Source organism: Tenrec ecaudatus, chromosome 3, assembly GCF_050624435.1.
Source record: "Tenrec ecaudatus isolate mTenEca1 chromosome 3, mTenEca1.hap1, whole genome shotgun sequence".
Lineage (NCBI taxonomy): Eukaryota > Metazoa > Chordata > Mammalia > Afrosoricida > Tenrecidae > Tenrec > Tenrec ecaudatus.
The window spans coordinates 135,616,553-135,635,267 of record NC_134532.1 but is presented as its reverse complement, the minus strand read 5'-3'; the positions used below and the strand labels follow the sequence as shown (position 1 = coordinate 135,635,267).

The window sequence follows — 18,715 nt, the reverse complement described above, 5'->3', positions numbered from 1 at the left end:
CTAAGATTAATGAGACACTATCCCTGCCTTTAACCTTTCGTTTCTGAGCAGGAAACAAACCCTACCATCTTCATTCAAACATCCAAAAAACAACCTCATGGCCATTAAGGCGCTTCCTACTTAGGGTGACCCTATAGGACAGAGAAAACGGCTCCTGTGGGTTTGGGCGCGTCCATCTTTACAGGCGTGCAAAGCCTCTCTATTCTCCCTCCAAGTGGCTGGTGGCTTCAAACTTCTGACAAGCTGTTGGCAGCCCCATGTGTAAGTCATTACATCACCAGGGCTCCTCAGTGAAAGATATTCCAGAGATGAAAGACTATTACAGCCAACTGATTAACACAGATTTGCACTGATGTGAATCCAATTCTTTGATCCATACGAAGGTCATATGTACGTACCATTTTTACTTTTGATTCTCCAGAGAGTTATCACACATTTATAAATGGTTTCAAGAAAACATCAGTTTTATTGCCAGTCATTTCACAGGAAGGAGCAGAACCATTGACATCGCAGTAATGGCTTCTTTCCATAGGGAATCAGAGACCATGGATAAAACACGAACTGGATTCTAAATGCATGTCTTCTTTATCAGACAAGAGATGGGGGAAAGAGAATTAAGAACAAGTTTACCATTTGTAAAAGTGGATCCAAGTCCGCTTACTCCTTACCTGGGCATTTGCTGTATTATACATTCAAAGTTCACTTGGGAATTCAGAGTGACAATATCCCTTTGGGGGAGTACAGTTTATTCAGTAACTTAAAAAACAGTCAACTAATTGATGACACAGGAATACAGTGAAGTTAGCCCAAGGCAGTATCAAGTAACTGGTCTTAAAGTGGCAGTGCAACAAAAAGCAGCGACATTAACGATGATGGGAAAATCACACGAAAGTACCTGAAACATTTCTTGAAGAAACAATATATACATTTTCACCCATGTTTTCTCCACCTGTAATTTTAGCTCTATTTCACATCACTTTTGGGCAGGTGCTATGAGCATCGGGGGTTGACCTGAGGGGCCATACCACAAATTTCCCATCTTCTGTGAACAGTTCATCTCTTCATTCCTATAGACTGTAATTGATTGTCCCAAGCTCGGCAGGTGCTGCTCTTGTGCGCTATAATGGACAACTCCATGCACCCCTGAGATCTCACAAGCACCGCCTCTTTTACAAGTGTGACCTGGGTGCCGGTCTAGTATGTGAAAGCCAGAAATAACCACATCCTAGTCTGATGCACTTCCAACCTCTGTACGCGTAACAAAATCAAAGACATGTTCAAGAGAACAACATTGTAGATGATCTTAGGAAACAACAATAATATGAAGTCCCGTTTCCCACTTATGAAAATAAATGATCACAAACACTAGTAACCACAGCTAGGCAAGCACTGCACGTCCTCCTCTGGACAGGAGAGATTAACCGTTTCACCCATGTTTTGAGACCTATTCTATTAAACCATTGGAAGTCAGTTCTGAAGAGCCAACTCCTTCGGGTGACTGAAGTATGGTTATAGCTATGCGAGAGAGCATTGTTTCAGATCCAGCAGTGACTTGTGAACTTGTCCAGTGGCTCACAGTAGAAAAATAACATAATTTGAGAACACTGGAACCTGCTTTGTGGAAAGAGCTCTATCAGCCAGCCTGGGCTCTCATCTGCTTATTGCTGCTGTGACATAACCAGTCACTCGGCGTCTGCAGTCTGGTTTCTGCTTAGCTGGGCTGCAGACTGTCTCAAGGGCTGTTAGAGGTCTCAGTCGTGAAGTTCAGGGCTGGTGGACAGGCGGGCGGGCTGCCTGGCAGAAGTGACCCTGATGACTGACAGGCAGTGAACTAGGCTTAAGTCTAAGGTGTGACCAAAGGAAGGTCAGAAAGGTCTGAGGGGTGATAGGGGTGATGCCAAACTACATGGCAAACAGAAAATACAACAGGGTAATATTCCTAATAAATATGTATAAAAAGATACACATATAACCAGTAGGCTATTTTACAATGCTGGTTATTAAACCATGAGTTGATTCAGTCAGTAGTTATGTCAATATCCTGGCTTCAAAGTCATGGGTAGAAATATTTTAAATTAGAGTTCAATAAATATACACAGGGGCAGTAAGTACAACTGGAGAAGCTGAGGTTTAAAGCGTTTTCTTTTTTATCAACAATGCCTTTTATTGGCTGATGAAGGGCTTGCAACAATCCATCTTGGGTTCAAAACCAAGTGATGGCATCAAAGACAGGAGGCTGTCAGGGACCCTCGTCACAGTTAGAGAACCCCACTGAGCCCTACAATAGCATCCTCCCATAACCACTGTAGCTCAGGTTTTATTGTTTATAAAATGAGTGCTTCTTTTAGAAGATGAGAAAGAAAATCAAACTGTTGACTCACTCAGAGGGAATCAGATCAGCTAAGTCTGCTGCTGTCCTAACAATTCAAACTTAGATCCAGGGCATCGTAGCGACTCCCATAAACACCGGTAAGCGCAGCCAGATGGCACTGCACAAGATGGGACGCTTTTCCTATGCGTGCACATGACCGAGGACGGGACTCCTCAGCAATCACCTCTAACGAGAGCAGCTCCCGCCTGTGGCTGGTCCTCGACCCAGGAGAAGGAGCTACTCCCACTCCCCACCCCACCCGGAAAAATCCACTGCCCGAGTCTAACACCTTTAGGAAACATCAAGGAAAAAACCACTAAATGGCTCCTCGTAACAATCTGATTCACACAATTTAAAAAAAAATATTTCAAGGATTTGGCACTACTATGAACATCTTTTAGAGCAGGTGTGTTTTCAAGTGAGGCTGTTTTCCGTTTCTACTCCAGAAGTTGTGCTTTGTCACAACACAACAGGTCCCATTTAAAGACGACTCCAGTCGTCGTGTGAACTGTCCAGAGTCCTGGCTGGACTTGTCCTGGCTTTCTTGTTTACTAGGTGAGATGACTGGCTGGTGGCTGCAACACACGTCACATGCAGTCAACCACATTACTGGATCCGTGGCCCACATCTCGGATCTGGCTCGTTAAGCAGTCACACACAGTCACCCCTGCTCCTGCTCGGCAGTGGGACACAGATCCAACAAGCTCCCACCTGGAAAGACAGAGGAGAAAGGACATTTTGAAACAAGAGCATATTGAATTCTGGCGAAACAGTAACCAGAGACAACATCTCCTTACTGTGGGGCTAGTAGAAATAAGGTTCGGAGCAATTATTGTTCCTGGGAGCTCCCGCAAACCCGGAGATTACCTATTCAGCACCGGATCGAAAGCTTCCACTGTGTTCAGGTAGGCATTGCCATTGTGGCCACCCACGGCGAAGATCTTTCCCATCACTGTGGCGATCCCCACTCCGCCCCGGGGAGTGGTCAGTGCAGCTACGTAATCCCACCTGTTGCTTCGAGGGTCATACCGCTCAACTGAACTCAGGGGAGAATTGTCATCAAATCCACCTGTGTGGAAAAATGTTTTAAAAATAGCATTACTGTTCATGGCGCTCTCAATCCAATCATTTCTCTCAGTCGTCTTTCAAAATAGAGAAAACGCACAACAAATGACAACGATTAAAAACCTTAAAATGGGCAGAATGAAAATCTCCTCCGTAAGCCAGTGGATGCTTTAGGAGAGAGGGACAAATCCACAAACATTCCTTATCCCGGCTTCCCAAGGCCAAGGAGGACGCTACTGGAATGCTTGCCTTCTGTGTGTCCGCGGGTCCCTTTACTTGTTTAAATAACAAGAGGTCTTGAGAAGGGAATCAACTACACCGAATCACATGAGTCTCATCAAAGATAGAACAGTTTCTCACTGTTTCCCTTAATACCCTAACTGCCCACTTCAACGGCGAAAATGGCAGACTACGATTGAATTCTAGCAATGCAATTGCTAAGATTGTAAAGTAAAAACGGTGTGCCTTCTATGCAGGCCTGCAAAATAGCTTGCTCAAGCTGAGGAGGTGCTTCCCCAAGCAGCCAGGCCGTTTGCACAGTGCTGCCGCAGGAGAAATGAGCACAGCACAGGGGCCGCAATCCCTCTGGGGACAGGGGTGGTAGGCAAGCGCGCTCGGAGGGTAGAAAGAGACCGTGTATGTCTGAGGGTGAAGCACAAAGTCTGTTACCGTAATACTGCTCTTTCCATTAAAAATAAGCGTGTCTCTTTTCAGGCTCTAGTTCATCTAAATGAGTAACAGCTCTCTTTGGTGACTCAGCCTACTTTCTGTGAGCAGGAGGTGGGGGGGATGAGGAGCCATCTGTTTGGGGGCAATTCTCTGTCACACGCGTCATTACGAGTCAGTCAACCCGACAACACTTACACCACCACCAACAACCTCATGTAGAAACAAGGTCACTAACAAAATATCACTATAGGCAACTTCTCTAATGGGATTCGTTTTTATTAAATCAGACCTATTTGAGATGCAATGTAATTACAATAAAATTCACCACATGAAATTTTACAATTAAACAAATTGTGACAGATGCATACGGTACTGTCATAATCACTAAAACTAGAATACAAAACGCTCTCAATATATGAAGTTTTAGCTGTTCCACGGGAGAAAGACCAGGCTTTCTACTCCCCTAAGAGTCAGTCATGGAAACCCTACAGGGGCAGTTCCACCGATGCTAGAGGATCACCATGAATGGCGCTGTAGTTGGTTAGCCATTTCTGGGGTTACTGCAGTGTGCCAGACTCTGAGATGTTAACATGCATCATTCCTAATCCGTAAGACAATTCTGAAAAACAGGCATCCTGTTCACCTTTCACAATCCTTTAAAGGGCTCGCTAATGATGGCAGAGTAACACACTCAGGAGCTGTTGAAAATGCAGACTCAGATCTCTCCTGTGCAGGTCAGCCAGGTCCCCAGCTACTTCCTGTGCGCATGAAGGTTCTCGGCGGCACTACTTGTCGCTTTGTTTATCCCACTGTGGTGACTTCTGTGTGGCTGTGACGTACGAAGCTAAGCTACCGGCTTTTCAAATAGCAGGGTCAACCACGGAGGATAGGGTGAGCACAGCTTCCAGATGAAGACCGACTGGGAGGGAAGACCCGGAGGTCGACTTCTAAAATAACTGGCCACTGGAAACCTCAGCAAGTGCAGCAGAACACCTGGAAGACTAAGGTGCGCCTGACTTTCGCTATGGTGTCTTCTACTACCACCTGGGGATGCAAATGCTGGACGGGGAAAAGGAAAACTGAAGAAGAGATGGTGGTCTGAGCATTGGTGCTGGTGGAGAACACCGAGTATGCCACGCACCGCCAGGAGGAGGAGCACAGCTGTGTGGGAGGAAGCAGAAGAGAGGAGTGGTTTCGCATCGCATGCCATCAGGAGCGACCAGTCCCTGAATAAGGACATCGTGCTTGGTGGAGGGGAGTGAAGAAGAGGAAGACCCTCAACAAGATGGGGTGACACAGCAGGGCCAACAAAGGGCTCCAGCACAGGAAGGGCGGTCAGGGTGGCAAAGGCGCAGGCAGTGTTTCATCTTATTGTACACTCGGGGTGCTGTGAGTCAGAACCAACTTCAGGCCACCAAACAATAACTAGGTTCCTTCTCACTCTGGATATCCATAGGCAAAAAGCAATCTATCAATAGCCTTTATGCATACGGCTTGCTAAAAACGCTCAACATGACGTCCCTTGAAACAAAGATAAGAAAAACAAATCTAAGACTTGATTTATGCCAGCAAAGCATATTCCCTTGGTGTGCGAATATAAGGCAAAAAAACCCAACTAATTTAAATGTAATCCCCTACTTTAAATATACTTGCGAATCCTATTAAAAATGAGACAGTTTAAACATTGAAAATAGATTTCAACAAGTAAAAGAAACAAATATAAGCTTAAGAGTTCAAAAGTGTATCTTAAAATGTTGTTGGTAGCTGACCCACAGTGCCCCTACACCCAACAGAAGGACACGCTGCTTGGTGCAGCGCCTCCCTCACAATGGGGCCTGTGTTCGCGCCCACTGCTGCAGCCACTGTGTCCACCCAGCTCCTGGACGGCCTCCCTCTCGTTCCCTGCCCTCTACTTTGCCAAGCATGTCGTCCTTCTCCAGGCATGGTCTCTCCTGTGAGACAGTCTCACCATCTTCCTTTAGCAGACCACGGTACCCATAATTCTCCATCAGCACCGCAGTTCAAACACATCAATTTTTCGCTCAAAAAACTTAAAAAAAAAACACAACTTACCCTATATACTCGAATATAAGCCGACCGAGTATAAGCCGAGGTACCTAATTATTATCTGAGAAATCAGAAAAACTGATTGACTCGAATATAAGCCTAGGCTGGGAAATGCAGGATGTGAATTAACACAGAGACCAGAGGGGAGAGACGGAGCGCAGCCACAGACACAGAGACCAGAGGGGAGAGACGGAGCGCAGCCACAGACACATCCTTACCAGTTCAGCTGCCAGCGTAAGTGAATCACTACAGGTGCTTCTGCGAATTGGAGCCGTCCACGTCATAGGACGGCTCTGATTGGTTAGATGTGAGTAAACAGACATTCAAAGCCCTGCAGTGTCAGCAGGGCGTTGAATTGAACAGCAGAGGAACGGTAATCACGCACGAGATGTTACACCTCGCTGGGGTACCACTGACCCGTGTGTAAGCCGAACCCATTTTTCAGCACATTTACACGAGTATATACTGCAGGTATAAAGGCAATATACTTTTTGTTACTGTGTTGTAGATGACATTGTTGCATTGTGTCCTGGAATAAATTAAGCTAGAAAGTGTGAGAAAAATTGTCCACTCACCCACAACATACAAGCACCCATGGAGCTCACTAACTCCGTTGCCTGCTCTTCGCTGGCCCATTTCTTTCACTTCTATCCACTTATCCAGATGTGGGTCATACTTCTCCACACTGGACAAAGAAGCCACTCCATCATTTCCACCAACTGCATAAACATGGTTCTCAATGGAAAAGAACGACAAACGCAAGACATTAGACTTTGCATCGATTTAGATGCCCTCCTCCCTCGTGGGCACTGTGAGGGGGAAGCAACTGGACAGCCCTAACAGCAGCAGCAACAGGAAGGTCAGTGGCTTGACACCAGCAGGTGCTCTGAGGGAGGAAGACAGGCGTGCTTCTCCCCTAGGGAGCTACAGTCTCGGAAACCCAAGGAGCAGCTCTACCTTGGCTTTCGGGGTCCCTGTCAGGTGGAATGGATCCCACGGCAGCGAGCTGAGTTGAGATCAAAGACCAATGGCAGGCTAGAGGGTGCTGACGCCAGTACATGGTCATTAACAGCTGCATACTGGCGACATGAACACGTGCACACACACTGGCTCTGTTCTGACTCAGCTAGAGATGTGATGGGACGCCTTGCCCTGGGCAAGCTGCCACATGACTTACGATGAGAGCCACTGAGCCAACGCCTCCTCGGGGAGTGTTCATTGGCGCCACAGTACTCCACTGATCAGACTCTATGTCATATCTCTCCACATCGTTGAAACAAGTGTTGTCATCTAACCCTCCGATTGCATAAATCGGGCCTCCCAAGGAAGCCAGGGCAATCCCACGCCTGTGAAGACAAGAGCACACACATGAGTCTCTGGGTTTGTTCCCAGGAGGAAAACATCAAAAACTTGTTGATGAGAATGCATTTGTGATGCTAGCGTTCAAATCATCTGTGGGGACAGTTTGTTATTTTCAGATTTAGCAAAGCTGCTGAAGAGGTGTGATGACAAGGTGCCTGTGAATTGAGCCCCTGGGGCTATGCAGTGAGTGCAGTCTGCAGAAGCCCTGGACTCGGACTAACTATAATGCCAAGAAAACCCTAAAAAACAGAGTCCAAAAGATCCAGCTGGGAAAGCATCAAGTTGCCTAATTCACAAGTTCATGGATTTGCAGAGATGGGTCTGTGTGGCGTGCAGAGGCCAGCCTTAGTTCTGAGTTCAGTTCATTGTAGAGCTCTGTCTTCAGTTTCACTGAATCAATAATAAGAACATTAACTTTTACACAGAAGTTCAACACCGCACTGCTTTATTCCTGAAGGACAATTATCCCTCCTCCTGGAAAAGGAGGAGAGTCCACATTAAGAGCTAACTGGGAGTGGGGGAACCAACCCGGGAACAACAAGTGAACTGAAATCAGTGGAAAGAAGGGCTTAGGATGCCCAGTGGGGCTTAATCAAGGGCAATGTAGCAGCGAGGAATTACTAAACTCGAATGAAGGTCGAACATGATAGTGGGACAAGAGGAAAGTAAAAGGAAATAGAGGAAAGAACCAGGAGGCCAAGGACATTTACAGAGGTCTAAATACAGGAAGGTATATATGTTATTATATTTATATATAATGAGGGGAATAGAACTATGTTTTCATATCTATAAGTTAAGAATTAAGGATGCAGATGGACACTGGGCCTCGACTCAAGTACTCCCTCAACACAAGAACACTTTGTTCTAACAATCCAGCACTCTATGATGCTCACTTTCAAAATGGGTACATAAGCAAAACTGGTGAAGAAAGCTGATGGTGCCTGGCTCTCAAAAGATATAGCATCCTGGGTCTTAAAGGCTTAAAGATAAATAAGCAGCCATCTAGCTCAGAAGCAACAAAGCCCACAGGAAAGCACACTAGCCTGCGTGACCACAAGGTGTTGATGGGAGCAGTTATCAGACATCTAAGACCCACAACAAAATCATACCTAATGTGAATGGGGGTGGGGGTGGGTTTCCTGGAATGGAGACCCAATGCCCATCTGTAGACAATTGGACATCCCCTCACAGAGGGGTCACAGGGAAGAGATGAGCCAGTCAGGGTGCAGTATAGCACTGATGAAACATGCAACTTTCCTGTAGTTCTTCAGTGCTTCCTTCTCCCTACAATCATGACCTCAATTCTACCTTACAAATCAGATTAGACCAGAACGTGCACACTGTTACAGATAAGAGCCCCAAAACACAGGGAATCCAGGGTAGATAGAGCCAACAATGAGAGTAGAGATACCAGGAATGACTAGGGGAGAGTAGGGGAAGGAAGGCAGAACCAATCACAAGGATCAACCTACAACCCTCTCCCAAGAGGATGAACAACGGAAGTGTGGATGAGGGGTGACGGAGGGGTGGGAAGAAATGGGGAGCTGATATCAAGGCTCAAGTGGGAAGAGAATGCTTTGAAAATGATGATGGCAGCATATGTGCAAATATGCTTGACACACTGGATGGATGTATGGATTGTCCTAAGAGCTGTAAGAGACCCCAATAAAATGATTTAAAACGAAAAGAATTACAGTCTCAGGAACTCACTGGGGAAGCTCTACCCTGTCTTATGGGGTCACGGTGAGTCGACATCGACTCTGTGGCATGAGTTTGGTTCTGTTATTATTATACTCTCTTGGGAAATCTGATTATTTCCCTTAATTTATGTTACCTCAAATAGATACTTCCAAACATGTGTGTAAACTTCTCCCTCTAATCTGTCTTCCTGGTTCTTCAATCTCTATGTTAATCTACAATGTAACTTGTTCCGCAGTAGGAATAATTTTAAGACAGCTCAATAATCTTGACTCCCACGATTAAAGAAAAGAAAGAGGGCTTGGTGGGTCTGATTAAATCACTTGAAGTCCTTTATTTAAAATTTTTATTTATTTATTATGAATTAGGTGAAAAGTTTATAGAACGGATTATCAGTTTTATATCCAACAATGTAGTTTACTAAATCTATGATTTTTTAGTGTGATAATTTTATTCTTTAAAATTATGCTATAATTTATTCATTTCCTCTCAAGTTTAAAAGTCTGTTACATCTGGAAATCTACTTGACTTCCCCTCTATTTGAAAATTTATAACTACTCTATTGCTTCTATTTACTTTTAAATTGTATTCATTACTTTTTTTACATGAGCCCTTTCACAGCAGACAATGCTCTCTGGTTAGCAGCAGCAGAGGAAGGCAGAGGGTCCAAACAGGCGGGCACTGCGGTGTGGCACTGCAGGTCTGCAGAGGATGGGACTCCAAGGGAAAGGCCAGAGGAGGTTTCTGGGCCGGGGAGCTACCACCACCCAGCAGTCCAGGCCTATACAAAAGCAAGGAACGAATTCTGTTGGCAAGAATGAGTTTAGGTGTGGTTTCCTTTCAGCCAAGAGCTCAAAGTTCAGCCCACACCTTGTTTTGGTGAGACCCTAAAGTAGGAAAACCAGTCTAACGTGCCCAGATTTGACTTACAAAACTATAGGCGGTTATTTCAACAGCTAAATGTGTGGTACTTTGTTTTACAGCAACAGAAAACTACTATGCCCCATCCTAAGTCAAGCAAACATTTCATCCTGTTTACTACCTAGTTTTTTCCAAGTGACAAACACCATAAATACCCTATTTTTACATAAATACTGTTTGTGTTATACATTTTTTCCACAAGCGATGCGATGGTGTCCTGTGCGTGCTATGCATGGTGTATGGATGTGCATATTCTTTCCATGGGGCCTGCCTCTCTCTCTCTCTCTCTCTCTCTCTCTCTCACACACACACACACACACACACACACACACACACACACAGTTTTATTTAGTTCAGAAAGCTAAGGACCATCCTTGTCTCTATGTTTTCCTTCCACCTCTCATATCTAATCACCATAAACCCACTTTCGCTTCATTGCTGCTCTGCAGGAGAAAGATGGGGGCTTTCTTCAGTCACAGTCTTCCTGAGGTACACTCTTCGGAAACCCACAGGGGCAGTTGGTTCTGCTCTGTCCTACAGGGTCACTATGCGTCCTTCCTGACTCTATGGCAGTGAACTGTCTCTCAGAGAAGCCCTGGTGGGTAGTGTCGTGGATTGTAGGTTGGGCAGCAAGGCCAGCAGTTCAAAACACCAGAAAGAAGAGGCTTTCTACGCTCATAAAAATGTACAGTCTCGTGAACGCACAGGAGTAACAAGAAGACGGGGCTTTCTACTCCTATAAAGAGTTACAGTCTTGAGGGGGGTGGGGAAAGAGGAGCTGATACCAAGGGCTCAAGTAAAAAGGCAATGTTTTGAAAATGATGGTGACAAGAAAAAGAAAATGATTAGGGCAAAGAATGTACAGATGTGCTTTATAGAAAAGATGTATGTTTATGTATGGATTGTGATAAGAGTTGTATGAGCCCCTAATAAAATGTTTAACAAACAAACAAAAAAAGAAATGTATAAATCGTGAAGAAAGCGGATGGTGCCCGGCTATCAAAAGATATAGCATCTAGGGTCTTAAAGGCTTGAAGGTAAACAAGTGGCCATCTAGCTCAGAAGCAACAAAGCCCACATGAAAGAAGCACATTAGCCTATGTGATGATGAGGTGTTGAAGGGATCAGGTATCAGGCATAAAAGAACAAAAAATCTTATCTTTGTGAAAGAGGGGGAGTGTGGAGTGTAGACCCAAAGCCCATCTGTAGGCAACTGGACACCCACGTACAGAAGGGTCAGTCAGGGTACAGTGTGACAACGATGAAACATACAACTTTCCTCTAGTTAAATGCTTCCTCGCCCCCCCCCCCCCGCCCCACTATCATGATCCCAATTCTACCTTATAAATCCAGCTAGACCAGAGGATATAGAGTGGTACAGATGGGAGTGGAAACACAGGGACTCCAGGGCGGATGACCCTTTCAGGACTAGTGCTGAGATGAGAGTGGTGATACCAGGAGGGTAGAGAGAAGGTGGAGTACAGAGGGGGAACCAATTACAGTGGATGGGCATAAAGATTGTGATAAGAATTGTACGAGCCCCCAATAAAATGATTAAAAAACCAAAAGTCTCAGAAACTCTGAAGGGCAGTTCTACCCTGCCTTATGGGGGTCACCCTGCGCTGGCATGGACTGGATGGCAGTGAGTGAGTGAACATCTCTCATGCTGGGCCCCTGTTTTCTCTGGCTCTCTTGTTTTAGCATGTGCTTTACCCTGCACCGGGGACTTAACCAGTGCTTGTTGAATCAATCAATCAATTGAGTTCCTGGAGATGTTACAATCATGGTGTTGGTAAAACCGCAGCTTGAAAACCAGTGTTCATGAGATGAGAGCAAAGGATAATATATTTTTAAACTTGGTTATTTTACATGTGAAAACTGTCTTGGAATGTATACTAAAAAGACTTGGGGAAATACAACTAATAAATAATTTGGAAAAATCATAACAGATGTATATTTGCACAGTTGGAAAACTGTTGTAAATGCTCTCAGTACATATTTTAGAAGATTAAAAACATTCAACTATTTTGACAGAAGTTCAATTCATTCCTTGGCTAAAAAATAGTGTAACCGCATGACAAAATAAAGATATAAAGATAAAAATTTAACTTTGGGATTTTCCTCACCATTAATTCATGTATCAGAATTAAAACAAATCATGGATCGTTCCTCTGTAGCATCAAACCCCATGAGAGTACTAAAATATAATCAGTACATCAGCGGGAAGTCCTTGTGTATTTTACCACTGGCTCTCAGATCTCCCTCTAATCTTTCTTCTTTGAGTCGTGGAGAAACCTCAGAAATACTTCTGGTCAAATCCGTCAAGAACAGCAACTAACGGGAACGTGTGCTCATGTGCTCTGCCTAAAATGGCTTTTATAATAAATTAACTTTTATAGAATGTTGCTACAACTTGCAAACCTATCAAACCACTGTGTATGAGCTATGTGGCTTTTGGTAGTCTTAAATCCATTTATTTTTAAAAATAATACTGCAATTGAGAATATTTATATGTTTTGTTCTCTAAACAAAGCTAATCTTAAACAGTATTTTCCTCATTTACTGTTCTCTTTTCTCTGTACTGTATTTTCAATGTGTAACAAAGAGCAGAATATCTATGTTAGTTTAGTAGGCAGGTTAAATGAATCACTCCTCAAATCTTTGAGACCTTCATCCATTTGCTGAATTTTAAATTTGAGTTAGAAAAGGGGAAATCTAATTTAATCTATTTGTATAAAACACCAAAGATCTTCCTGACATACCCAGCCACCATTCCAGGCACTGGAAGGAATTAATTACTGCATGCTCTATTGCTATTGTGTTGCACAATCAACCAATAAGTATGTTTATGCCTATGAATCCTCCTAAAGCGGCAGTCTCAACCTTTGGGTCGCGACCCCTTTGGGGGTCAAAGGACCCTTTTGCAGGGGTCGACTGATTCATAACAGTAGTAAATTACAGTTATGAAGTTGCAACGAAATAACTTTATGGTTGGGGGGGAGGGCTCACCACAACATGAGGAATTGTATTAAAGGGTCACGGCATTAGGAAGGTTGAGAACCAGTGTCCTGTCCTAAAGCAACGTTCATTCTCTTAACCAGATATACCCAGTGAGCCCTCCCTCTCCAGACTAAAACTTTTACTATGTTTTAAATGACATGGCTTTCAGATGTCTAACTAACCTGCCACCCCTTTTGTTATGACCCGTTATCACTGTCACCTTCCTAACAATAAATCTTTGTGGACCCTCCTGAGAGCATAACTATCAACATTGATACTATACTAATAGATTATTCAACATCCACCCAAAATAAAAATGTTAGGAGTATTTTTGAAGCTGCACAAAGAGTCTGACTCTTTTACTCCTGGCCCCTTTGAGAGCACTTGGAGGCCACTAAGAGGCACAGTGAAAAAGGCGGCTACCACCGTACAGCTCTCACCTGTTCCCGTGGAGACAGCTACAGCTCTTTGCCCGTAAGAGCCGGTTCAGATTGGTCTATATATACTTTCTAAAACATATGAAACAATCAAGCCTGATTTTATAAGTAAATGAGACTTTAATAAGAAACTCTTCAAATTAAAAAACTTTAGGGTTTTCTTATAAATCTGAAGTATATTTAGCAGATTGTGGCTTTTGAACTCTGATTTGATCACATGATACAAGCTATCCTTCCCACTTTGGGATATCTGAAAATTTCATACTAATATCACTAATAAAAGTGTTGAACAGGTTAGTTCTAAATCATGCTGCTATAGATTTTCTCCCCTTAGATGAGGGAAATTAGTCTACATGTTTTAATTTATTGTAGAGAAAAATTGTAAGCATTAATACTCAGCAGATTTAACTAATGCAACTCTTGATTTCCTGACTGCTGCTTCCAGAAGTATTGACTGAGATCCACTCAAGGAGGCAAAATCACCTTTGGCTGAAAACTAGCAGTACTCAAGAAAGTCTACTAGCTTTGTAACTTTTCTGAAAAACCTCAATTATTTTAAAACAAATTTAGAAAGCAACAATACTCTAGTGTAGTGAAAATGTCGGCTACTGTTATAGTACTCTAAAAGATGAATTCATTTTTAATTTTAAAAAAGATATCAACAGTTATTATAAAGCATCACCTTAAATGCTTTACCAAAATGTGTTCAGGAAGGTATTCAAAATTTCTGAAACTGTGAAAGTTATGATATTCAATTTTAAGAAACTTCCTCCACTTTTTACCATCCAGTGTAAAGAAATCTCCAGGCTGACCTACCTCTTTGTGTTCATTGATGCCTTCGTCACCCACTTATTAGTGAGTGGGTCAAACATCTCCATGCTGCCCAAGTGCTCATTTCCATCATGTCCACCCACGGCATACACTTTCCCTGTCCAAATAGAAAAGTGCTCTCATTTGATTCCTAATATACAACCTGATAATATCGTTAGTTTAAAAAGACAATATAGCATTAAAATGTCTATGGTAAACAATTCTCAACAACTGTTACTTTGTTCAAGATTATGATCGGCCACTTTAGCAAATAAATGTAAGCTTCCCTATTATAGGAGGGCTGGAGCATAATGACCTACACAACCTTATCTAAATGCTCAAACATTATCCTGTAGATTTGCAAAACTGTTATAATCATGCTATAAATCATCATTTCAAAGAATGTTTAATAAAATTGGGAGTGGGGTGCTCTTAATATATTATATAAAGAAAATATAAAACTATAAATATCATCTACTTTTTCAAAAGATAACAAAGCAAAACACACAAAGATTATAGATCATGAAAAAATAATTTACAAATTATCAAGTGTTAAGGAGGGTGGGAGGGGAGGGGAGGGAGGGGGAAAATGAGGAGCTGATACCAAGGGGTCAAGTAGAAAGAAAATGTTTTGAGAACGATGAGGGCAACAAATGTACAAATTGCTTGACACAATGGATGTATGTATGGATTGTGATATGCAGTATACGCGTTCCCAATAAAATGATTTTTTTAAAAAGAAAGATTATATATCAAAATGTTAACTGTGACTTTGGATGTTCGGGTTATAGATGTTTTTTAATTAAAATGTTTTATATTTTTCAAAATGAGGATTTATGCTTTTATAATCAGAAAAATAGTATTTTAAAGTCTTTTAAACTTTTACTGATGATTCTGTAAATAATTCATTAGATTAACCAGTAAAAAAAAATCTAATTTTAGTAGTAGCAGTGATATGGGCGTAGGAAAAAAAGCGGGCATATATTATTCTTGTGTAATGGACGATTTTAATCGGAAAATTTTTTATTTTCTGCAACTGTAACTCTTTATGGGAGCAGAAAGCCCCATCTTTCTTTCCATGAGCAGTTAATGGTTTTTGAACTGCAGACCTTGGGGGTAGCAGCCCAATGCTTAATCACTACACCAACAGAGCTCCCAAATATAACTTAGAATAGTTTATTTTAATTCTTTACCTTTTTCTTATTCATTTCCACATTATTCACAAATTGTACACACCGAACAAGTGAATTATCACTAAACAAATATATTAGTGATAAGTTAAGAAATATGATTTCACAATTTTCTTCCGTAAAGAAACTCAATGTTCAAATATTAGAGATTATGATAACATGATGTGATTTGAAACAGTGTACTACCTTCCACAGAAATCACACCAACATGGCGCCTTCGGCTATTCATCTCTGGTCCAAAGAACCAAGTGTTCCTGTGGATAGAATAGCACTCAATGCTGCGGAAGGGGTCACCAGACCCGCCTCGGCCACCAACACAGAAAAGCACACCTAAAGGCAAAACCACAAAGATCAACATTCACTGGCAATGCTTATTTGTAAAACTCATACAGAAAAGTATTTAGGCAACTGGAATTTTGTTTGATGACCAAGATAAATGAAACATAATCTAGTGGTACCATTCGGTAGTGCTGTCACAGTACTAGATGTTCTTTCTTTTTTCCCCATCAGAGAATAGGTTCTTTCTGCTTGTTAACATCCCATCACAGTAGGCTTTATTCCTCCTCACCAACTCTGTGAAAGTCCTCCTGCTTGCTAAGGTCATTACAAAATCCAACAAATTCCCATCATGTCAAAGTTGCCTTTTGGTTCAGTCATCTCCTTTTTCTCTCATGTTTTCCATATTCCACTCTATATCTTAGCCCACTTCTCACAAATTTCAGGCTCACGCTCAAAAACATCAGCCCTTCGCTTTCAGAATCACGTCTCATGCTCTCCAGTCTACATTTCTTCTTCAGGTCGGTCCCACAGGCATTTCAAACCCAAGATGTTCGACTCCAAATGCTTCTCCCTTTCCTTGCCTAAGTAAGCAACATCTTTCCCTACTGGGTCCTCCCTCTCCCTCTCCATTCCCACTGCCAACCTTTCAGTCCAGGCACATCAACTCATCACTCAATATCTTGTTTTAAAACTCACTTTTTACACTATCATTCGAGTAATTCACTAAAAATTCTTTCAACCACTTTCCTCCTGACATTAACAGAACTATATACTTTAAAATGGTTATAATGCCAAATGTTATGGTACAGACCAGGGGAAGTCAAAAAGCACTGCTATCAAGGTTCCAATTCTTTTTTCCCCTGTTACTTATTTTTTTTAATCGTTTTTTAGGGCTTATACACCTCTATCACAATCCATACATACATCAATTGTGTAAAGCATATTTGTATATTCATTGCCCACACCCTTCTCAAAACATTTGCTCTCCACTTAAGCTCCTGGCATCAGGTCCTCATTTTCCCCCTCCCTCCCCACTCGACCCTCCCTCATAAACCCTTGATAATTTATAAATTATTATTTTGTCATATCTTGCCCTATCTGGCGTCTCCCTCCATCCACCTTTCTGTTGTCCGTCCCCCAGGGAGGAGGTTACATGTAGATCCTTGTAATTGGTTCCCCCCTTCCAACCCACCCTCCCAGTTCCATTTCTTATGTGCACAAGCTTATTCCAAATAAAATAAAACAAGCTTAAAGCATGTTTCTGTGCTTGTAGGTGGCTACAGAGAAGTTCTATAGCAATACACTTACCCCAGTCTTACTGGGTCCCTTCAATAAGAAAAGGAAACAACAATTGTGAGGTCAAGGATTATATCAAATTTTAAACAAGACTCAAGTGGCCATCTTCCTAAGTCACTGAAGCTTTGCATCAAGTTTATAGGAATGCTGCCCATATAAAACAGCAGATTCTTAGTTGAATCAAGAATGCTAAAGTCAAGAAGATGTCAAGCAGAAGGCAAGAGAACGTGATTAACATCCCCGTCTCCCTGTGAGCAGGACTCGCAACATCCTGTTTGCTCCTGTCTGATTTTTTAAAAAAAAGAAAGAAAAGCCAAGAGAAGGAAGGCTGTCAGCTCTGATGAATGAAGAAACTGTGGACAAAGTCCAGAACTGGTGCAAGAAGGCCACAGAATTCAAGACCAGCTCCCCCAAACTGTCTCCAAATAAACTTGCTCGACTGTCTCTATGAACAGCTGTCCCCTTTCCCAGGAGACCACAAGGAGGACACAGTGTCCAGTTCCTATGACTGAAGCGTTTGATCAAAGTCTACAGACTGCTGATCAAAAGTAGGAAACACAGAAAAGAATGTCAAATTCTCTTAAAATTCAGATTTGTTTTGTCTTTTTGGTTACATGAAGGCTGGATGGGATGAACCCCCTCAACTACTGCCCTGAGATAATCTTTGAAATTTAAATGAAAAATATCTCCCAAGGTCTTCTTAAGACCCAACCACAGTTTAGCGCAACAATTAAATGTCTGCCTTGAGTACTGTGCTCTCTTTAGCTCTATCTATATAGACTTCCAGTAAGATGACATACTGTGTGAACCCTCTTCACCAAAGATAAAAAAATTAATGAAGAAAAATCTGGAGCTCTGAATCTCTAGACCAGCAGTTCTCAACCTGTGGGCTGCAACCCCTTTGGGGGTTGAACGACCCTGTCACAGGGGTTGCCTGATTCATAACAGTAGCAAAAGTACAGTTATAAAGTAGCAACGAAAATAATTTCATTGTTGGGGGTGTCACCACAACATGAGGAACCATATTAAAGGTTCCTGGCATTAGGAAGGCTGAGAACCACTGCTCTAGACCACAGAAAGACTACGTATCCCTGGCACGTGGAATGGCCATGGGCCCACATTGAGGTGTTTGGGCAGCTAACAAGGGCTGCCATGGTCCCAGGCCCAACAAGCTCGGCTTAGGGCTATTTTAAAGTGGCAGAGCAATGGAATGCACACATTTATGGGCCCGAAGGTCTCGCCTGAGTGGTGAGTCAAGAGGAGAAAAACCGTGAGTCTTATAGTAACATTTATTTATTTATTTTACTTTCATCAACAAACACACACACCCTCCCCAAAAAGTTCAGGAAACAAAACCACAATGTCTCAGAGAAAACAATTGATTACAGCTCATACAAAGAAACAAGGCAGAATGACACAAACTAGCAACCATTATACAGAGTAAAAGGCCTTTCTGGAGAAGGCATGGCCTTGGGACAATCTGAAAATGAATTCAGAAGAATAATTCCTAAGTGCTTTAAAAAGAGGGAGAAAAAGATCAAGACCGGCAA

The 18,715-nt window shown here is 42.5% G+C and overlaps 1 protein-coding gene across 1 annotated transcript in view; it reads right to left on the bottom strand.

Moving 5' to 3' along the window:
- Positions 1-451: 451 nt before the first annotated feature.
- Positions 452-18,715, bottom strand: part of KLHL8 (kelch like family member 8) — a 42,068-nt gene continuing 23,804 nt past the window's right edge. The window contains exons 5-10 of the mRNA XM_075544045.1: positions 15,777-15,920; positions 14,407-14,518; positions 7,350-7,518; positions 6,748-6,907; positions 3,239-3,440; positions 452-3,082 (exon numbers count right to left, since the gene is read on the bottom strand). Of these exons, the coding sequence (XP_075400160.1) occupies positions 2,959-3,082; positions 3,239-3,440; positions 6,748-6,907; positions 7,350-7,518; positions 14,407-14,518; positions 15,777-15,920 (911 nt within the window). The 3' untranslated portion in view covers positions 452-2,958. The remainder of the gene's footprint in view (positions 3,083-3,238; positions 3,441-6,747; positions 6,908-7,349; positions 7,519-14,406; positions 14,519-15,776; positions 15,921-18,715) is intronic.